The sequence below is a fragment of the Lycium barbarum genome, chromosome 12, assembly GCF_019175385.1.
Source record: "Lycium barbarum isolate Lr01 chromosome 12, ASM1917538v2, whole genome shotgun sequence".
Taxonomy (NCBI): Eukaryota; Viridiplantae; Streptophyta; class Magnoliopsida; order Solanales; family Solanaceae; genus Lycium; species Lycium barbarum.
In genome coordinates, this window is record NC_083348.1 from 13,397,382 (window position 1) to 13,405,430 (window position 8,049).

Sequence of the window (8,049 nt, forward strand, 5' to 3'; positions counted from 1 at the left end):
GGTTTTATATTTGTGCGCAAAGTATGCTTAAGTATCTATTTTCAGCATTTTAGATTATGTTTCATGTTGTAGCGAGTAATCGATAGCTTTATTTCGAGTCATGAACTTGTCAAACTTACGTGTTCTGACACTAATTTTTGCATTATAAGTTCTCAAAATGGTAAAAAGATAACGACGACTAACTCGCTGCGAAACTCAACATACAAGGTGTCACAGAATCTCACAAGTAATATGACTATTGTTGGTATGATCTATTATCTGTAGATAATTCACTTGTAAAACTTTATTATCGGAAGATATGCATATTGATATTGTCATAGATCAACTAAGATGTCTAACTTTTTTAAAAATATATATAAAGAAGAATGATTTGTAATTGTTGTGGTGTCTGCTAAGAAAATTGCAACTGAGATGAATATTGAAGGAGAATTTCGTAGTAAAAGCTAAAAATAGATTTTAGATAAAAAAAAAAAAAAATCGATTATAAAACAATTATTCATAATTTTGCATCTAAAAGGGCTAGAAAAATAGATTTCAATAAAAAATATGTATGAATGTTTCTTTTAAAAAAATTTAAGGCATCTCATTGAAAACGTGGCTTTAGGCCACCAATAATATTGAGCCGCCCTTGTGAGCAGTGAGTTTAAGTTATGCATTGTGGGCATATTGCTTGAACTTATACCGCTCATGTCGTTCTTACCTCCGTTGATCTTTTTTATAATTTTTAAATTGTTCGTTACCTTTTCTCGATGCAAATTCGGGAGCAAGTCGATTCATACAAATGGAATGATAAGATCTGGACAAGTTATGGACTTTGGTTGACATGCGAATTTTTATTTTAGTAGATATGCATGCAGTTGATATTTTATTTTATTTATTTATTTATTTGGGTAGAAACGATATATTTCATTAATATAAGTAGCTATTACAGCAGAGTTGACTGTTGTGGTAGAGTCAACTAGTACAGTAGAGTTGATTACATTAAGATTACCTAGCTTAGCTAAACTATTACAAGCCAAAGGACCAACTTTTTTAGTACTACTATGACCCTCTTTGTCTTGTAGTAAGGTTGCCATTGCCCAGGACGGAGGAGACTGCAAAAACACTAGTAGATTAGTAGCGACCATACGACTTCCTTCAGTTGCCAAAACATGAGCAAGTTTGTTTCCTGTAAGCTAGTGTTTTGGTTTCATGTTAGTGTTTTGCTAGAATCGTAGTTTAAGGAAATACATATAATTAAGGAAATACATATAATTCTTAAATTGGTCCTCTTGTATCCGTCAATCATTTCTTCACTGTGTAGAATTTGTTAAACTTTATATTACTGCTCTGGTTTAGCTGTTTTATTCATAATGGGTACGCTATTTGGTAAATTTCTGAGCATTTTGTATTTCTGTCTTCAGAAAGAAGTTATCTTCAGCAGGGAAAACAAAAAAATGAAAAATGAAAAAAAAAAGAGAACGTCATCAAGTATGTAAACGAGACTATTTCACGAAAAAAGAAAAATATGTAACAACAAAAATACGAATATCATATTTGCTCAATCATTCACATATATCTAAAACCATACAAATCCTAAACTGAAAACTTCTTTTGTTAGATATTCACTGACATTTTCTGAATGCCCATCCTAATTGAGGAAAAAAAAAAAAGACAATCCTGCGGGCGAGAACAGGCTTGTAAACTTCAACCATCTAACAGATTCTGTACCAAGGATAATTCACGTTAAAACAAGATCCAAATTCCACAGAATCAATAGCACATGTAAAAGTTATACTTTTCTGACCATATTTACAACTGCACCTGGTCTTCTGCAGCTATATATGATTCTGGCACCAGTGGCGGAGCCAGGATTTTCATCCAGGGGGTTCAAAAATTCTAAAAGGTAAATACACGAAGAAGTCAGGGGGTTCAACATCTACTATATATACATAACAAAATAATTTTAACTTTGAAAATACACTGTAATTTTTCGCCCCAAACCTGTCCACTTGTCCCGCGGTGAATTACTATTTCCAGCACAGTTCTCCATATCAAATTTGGTTCAGTGTGGTACTTGATCGCCATCAAGTGTTTCCAGATATAAGATTTCCCAGAGTGCCAACAAATTGACACTAGATGACTTCTCCGGAAATATTTTGCAATTAGGAATTCAGACCACGAGTTCTTTTGAGTCCTCATTCTCCACCACCATTTCGTTTCAACAGATTTACAAATTTCCTCCAGCCTCTTAAATCCCAACCCTCCCTCATTTGTAGGAAAACAGAGGTTCAGCCAAGAACTCCAATGATAATTTACTTTCCATTCCTTTTGGCCCCAAAAGAAGATAGCAAAGTATAACTAGCCTGATTATGATTTTAGACGGAGTAATAGCTGCAAATAGGTGTAAGGTTTGAGATTGCAAAACTATTATAATCACCGCCCTACCACCTGGTGTAAGTAACTTTGCCAACCCCGAGCAAAATAATTCAACCTTTTTCTGCCATTACAGATAGGACACCACAAGTACTGTAGTGGAAACTTTTGATGCTGAAAACCAATCCATCTTTTGATTCCATCCCTTGTCCTTTGATCTGTGTGTACATGGGTGAGAAAGAAGCTTTTCTCTCTGTTGATTCATCTCCTAACATGTCTTCATAATGCCTCAACTGCTTCAAAAGCAAGCAAGTGAATCTTTTTCCTCGAGAGGTGATGACAATCACAACATTTTGCATAGCACAAATGATTTAATTGTGGTCCTTTCCGCTGCATTGTAAAACCAATGCATTCTTCATCTCCATAGAGCTGACTTAGCATTTTAGAAAGCACCTCTGCACCTGAGATGAAAAGTGCAGGGAAGATAGCCCTGCTTGAGTGCCCTTGAAGAATGAAAAAAATCCTTTCCTGGTCCTGTTAAAAATTAGAGTACCATACATTTGAGATGAATCTGCAGATAATGTCAGTAATCCAAACCTCTGGAGAACCTAGTTAAGAAAATCCAAGATACTTTGTGATAAGCTATGGACATATCAAGAAGCTTCATGAAAACATTACCTCCATAATTCTCTCCTTTGATTCCATGGACTATCTCTGAGCCAATAAAATATCCTCGCTAATTAGACTGCCCTTAAGAAAACCTGATTGATTCACTGAAATAAGTTTAGGAAGAAGAATAGCCAGTCTGTTGATAGGATCCTGGATATAATCCTGTTAGAATTGTTACTCAGACTAATGGGGCTGAGCTGAGAAAAATTATAAGGCGATTCAACTTCAGGAGGAATAAAAACAAGGTATGTGTGAGTATAGAACCTAGTAAGATCAGCCCCATCGAAGACTTCAAATCCTATCAAACCAAGTGGCATCTTTTGGAAACCACCATTCATGGTTTCTAGAAGCTACAACAAATCTACCCTCTACCAGAACCATGTCAGAGAGCTTTGTCCTTTCGGCCTAATACAGAAGCAACAGAACCCACAATAATTTTTATGTGGTAAGCCACATTCCTGAAACCCCCGTCCAGTAGTCAATAGAGACCTTTTATCACTTAGTGACTGACACTCAACCTCTTGGTTGGAGGTGAGGATCCTTTTCAATAGGGTTCTTCTCACATGGTCATTGTAAGAAGAATCAGATGGGAACCCACATTCAGACATTTACGAGGAATGAGGGTGTAAAAAAGAGGGTATGGCATGCTTCACTTAGCCTATATATCAAACTATAACAGTGTTATCAAAGGCGAAAAGCGCAAAAAACTCTAAGATCAGTTGGAATTTTAAGCATACAGCGCAATTAAAGTGTAGGTTTTAATGATGAAAAAAATAATATGTATGTGTAGTCCAAGACTAATAATTATAAGCATGAATAACAAATATCTGGACAGAGAAATTGAATTTTTTTTTATGGTAAAGTAAAATATCAATTATTTTGTGTCGCCTCTTCAGGATTATGCTCATTGGCAAGGAAAAGTATGTTAGAGAGTCTTGATGACAACACTAAGGCGCCCGCTAGCGAGGCGAAGCGCTCAACATGTTTTATGTCTCGCTTTAGGGCTTAAGCGCGCTTCAAGCATGCCTTTGATAACACTGAACGATAAATTATCTCAAGGTTTCCTTGAATGGCATAAACCCAAAAGATGAAGAATTGAGCCTGCCCTCTTATTTGTGCTGATATAGTTTTCTAGAAGTCCAAATGATGTAAAGATTTTATTCTGAGGAGCCAACTTATTAAAAAGCTTCAATTAGAGGGATTGCATACACTTTTCAAGTCTACATTGATGTTCAACAGTACAGACTTGCTGGCAAAACTTGGAACAATGAATAAAGATGAAGCTGAAAATTTGTCAAGTCACATCTCCAATTAGAGAGTAATTGTGGATCATAAGGCTAAGGATGCAGTGATCTATGAGAATGGCATCATGGGTAATAAAAGTAAATAGAGGAGATAGGGCCAGTGCCAAAATTCATAAGGATGAAATAACCTAAAGCTGCTGTATGCTGCGAAAAGGGCTAATACTTAAGTTTCAGACTAAATCTTGGGACAATCTTCTGATGTTGAGGTATCTATTACTCCTTTCCACGCATTTAAAAAACCAACATCTGAACCGTGTAGGGAATTTCAGATAAACTATTAACAGGCAGGAGCTCTACCAAAGTTAGTAAGGATCCATGTTAGTCAAGAGACACCAAAATGGTGATGTCATCCTCAAAGAAGCCTTTCAGATTTTGCAAGGATGCCAAGATTATCCTTAAACTAGCTAAGATGTGACAGCAACTTGTAATTTGTAAGCGAACTGCAGTGTTGTCAAAGGCGCACTTAAGCCCAGGAGCAAGGTGCAAGACATGTTGAGTGCTTCGCCTCGCTTAGTGGGTGCTTCAGTGTCGTCACAAGGCTCTAAGGCATACTTTTCCTTGCCAATGAGCAAATCCTGAAGAGGCGACAAATAATTACATTTCACTTTATCATAATTTAAAAAAAAAAAAATCTTTGTCTATATATTATCTATTCATGCTTATAATTATTAGTCTTGGACTACATATACATATTTGTATTTTTTTCTCCATTTGTGCCCTTTTTCATCAAAGCCCGCGCTTTGTTTTGCGCACTGCGCTTAAACCCCCAACAGACCTTAGAGCTTTCTTGTGCTTTTCACCTTTGATAACACCGGCGAACTGATACTTTGATTCTCCATGGCTCCAGTTCTCTTAGCAAATACATTCCACCTTGGAAGTAGTTCAGGGGTGGAAATCCAAAATTTATGAAGGGAAAGGATCTAGAGCTAAGTTACTGTTGTTCTTTTTCAACTATCTTATTTCTATTTATTTTTCTTTACAAAATTTTGTTGTTAATATAATATTTTACATGCATGCGCAACTCAACCTGGAAGGGCAATAAAGAAATTCTGTTTCGGTTTTACGATATTTAGTTGTGAGAATAATCAGGGAAAGAAAGGTCAAAGCCAAGAAAGTAAATGTTAGAGAGTTAGACATCTCTAGGGCATCTAGTTATTTGAAAACAGAATGTACAAACCCACAATGAGAGCATCAAATCTTGAAGTTTGAGATGAGAGCGTTGAAAAAGTAGCATGGATTAGACAAATTAGGTGATATATACAAACAAGCAACAAACAATCAGATCTCAGAGCTTTTCTTTCTTAACACTTAATCTTCAAGTTGAAACCAATATTCACAACAAGCATCATGCAAAGAAAGTCAGATTAACTGAGGCTGTATTGGAAGTTCATCATACCTAAACTCTGGTTACTTACAGCTACTCTCAAGAACTAAAGAATCAGCACATGGAGAAATGGTAATGTGCCGTAGTTGACTGACTAGGTTATCCAAAATGGTGTAAACATATTCAGACTTAGCATGTGAACCATCAAAGGCAATAAACTCATGCACTTCCCCGTTCAATTCGATCCAACTACACCCCCGGGTCTTCTCCACACCCATCTCTTTCATCATTTTCCTAACTTGAGCGACCCCTTCCCAATTTTTACAAGTAGAATACAAATTTGCCAAGAGTGAATATCTGCCACAGTGATAAGGCTGTATGTCGATTAGATGTCTTCCTATCCATTCACCTAATTCATAAGCCTTGTGAATCATGCATGAACCGAAGAGAGCGCCCCATATGCTAGGAGTAGGTTTCATAGGCATGTCTTGAATCAATTTACAAGCTTCTTCCAGATACCCTGCCCGGCCCAGAAGATCGACCATACAGCCATAATGATCTAAATTAGGTTTTACACCATAAACTTGGTCCATTAATGAGAACAACCGTCGTCCTTCATCCACGAGTCCTCCATGAGAACAAGCACTGAGAATGCCAATGAAGGTTACTTCATTGGGCCTTAAACCATCTCTCAACATTTCTAAGAAGAAGGCCAAGGATTTTTCAGCATCACCATGTGTTGCCAAGCCATTGATCATAGCAGTCCATACATAAACATCTTTATTTGGCAACTTCTCAAAAACCAACAATGCCTCTTCAATGCACCCACACTTTGCATACATATCTATCAAAGCAGTGCCAAGTGCTGTATTAAACTTTATGTTGTGTTCTTTTATATAATTAGCAATCCATCTTCCTTGCTCCAGTGCTCCAAGCCTAGTAGATGCACTGAGCACGCTTGTCAATGTTACTTGATTGGGCACAACCTTTCCGGACAGCATCTCTTCGAAAACACAGAGTGCTTCCTTAAATCTATTGCAATTTACACAAGCAGCAATCATAGCACTCCAAGAAATAAGATTCTTGTAAGGCATGTCTTCAAAAACTTTCAAGGCATCATCCCAAAACCCGCATTTAGCATACATATCAACAAGAGCACTACCAATGTAAACATCCCTAGAAACCCTCCCAGCCTCCACATAGAAAGCATGAAGACATCTCCCAAACCAAACACATCTCAATGTTCCAGCAGGAGAAAGAGCTGCTACAACAGCCACTTCATCCACCTTAACTTCTGCTTCTCTCATCTCCATAAAAAGTTCCAATGCTTTAACTGGCAGAGCATTCCTGGCATACCCATCAATCAATGCAGTATAAGAAAGCACATCCTTTTGCGTAATTTCATCGAACACTTGGCGTGCAATGGCCACGTGCCCACTGCTGGCAAAACAAGAAACCAAAGAATTCTGCACAAACTGGTCAGAAATGAAACCAAACTTCAATATTTGAGCTAAAAGTAGATGTGGGTTTTCATTCTTGGCTCTAGAAAAGGCTCTTAGAAGCAAAGGAAAGGTATGTTTATTAGGAAAAACCCCATCTTGGCGCATTTGCATATAGAAAGTAATAGACTTTTGAGGATGTGAAGTATTAGAAAAGCCTTTGAAGATGACGTTCCATGTATGTATAGTGGGGTTTCTGATGTGACCGAAGAGAGAATAAGCATAAGAAGATGGGAATGAAGGAAGAAGTAAGGAAAGGCGGAGTAGTTTGCTGAAAAAGGAACTGTGATGTTGATGTGAGAGGCCACAAGTGATCACAACGCAGGTGATCTGTTTGAGATGGTTCAAATTCCATCCTTTCAAGAAGAACAAGGACTTCAATTTTTCATTCAAAGGTAGCATTTTCCCTTGCCATGCAGTGTAGTTGAAGAATTTTCCTTGGCTAAGATAAGCACTTGTTTGGTTTATGTAAAAATAAATGTGCTTATATCTCAAGTGTAAGCTAAAATAAGTTATAAGTTAGATTTTTCAACTTATTTTTTTAAGCTTATAAGCACTTTTAATTTGATAAAAAAAAATTAATTTAATTAATTTTGTATTAAAAATAAAATGAGGCAAGCATTATTTTTTATTTGAATCAATTTCGAATTTAAAATCTTTTAAAAACAATGTTCGTATTAGTGCAAGCAACTTTAAGGGCATTTAAATAATTTTAACAGAAAATCTGTTTACCAACACTTTTTTTGTCAAATGTCAAATACTTCAAGTGCTTATTATAAGTTTCAACATTTTTATTCAAACACGTAACTGTTTATCTATTAAATCAGTTTCAACACTTAAAAATGATTATCAACCCATAACGCTTATCAGCTATTTTATATCAGCTAAGCCAAACTTG

At 36.4% G+C, this 8,049-nt stretch overlaps 1 protein-coding gene across 5 annotated transcripts; it reads right to left on the reverse strand.

Moving 5' to 3' along the window:
* Positions 1-1,510: 1,510 nt before the first annotated feature.
* LOC132622762 (pentatricopeptide repeat-containing protein At1g50270) lies at positions 1,511-7,629 on the reverse strand. 5 transcript variants are annotated; one of them, XR_009575989.1, is made up of 3 exons: positions 5,725-7,629; positions 3,034-3,116; positions 1,511-2,889 (listed from the first exon to the last, which is right to left on the reverse strand). XR_009575989.1 is itself a non-coding variant. In XM_060337425.1 (2 exons), exon 1 carries the CDS (start codon positions 7,551-7,553, stop codon positions 5,736-5,738), a length of 1,818 nt encoding a protein of 605 aa, XP_060193408.1. In that variant the 5' UTR covers positions 7,554-7,629; the 3' UTR covers positions 1,511-3,128; positions 5,725-5,735. The 5 variants fall into 5 exon arrangements, 2 of the variants coding, with proteins under 2 accessions (XP_060193408.1, XP_060193407.1); XR_009575990.1 differs by having other exon boundaries at positions 3,034-3,128; XR_009575988.1 differs by having other exon boundaries at positions 3,034-4,903.
* Positions 7,630-8,049: the final 420 nt, after the last annotated feature.

Excerpts from the sequence above, each read along its gene's own strand:
- LOC132622762 (XM_060337425.1), bottom strand. The coding sequence starts at position 7,553 with ATGCTACCTTTGAATGAAAAATTGAAGTCCTTGTTCTTCTTGAAAGGA.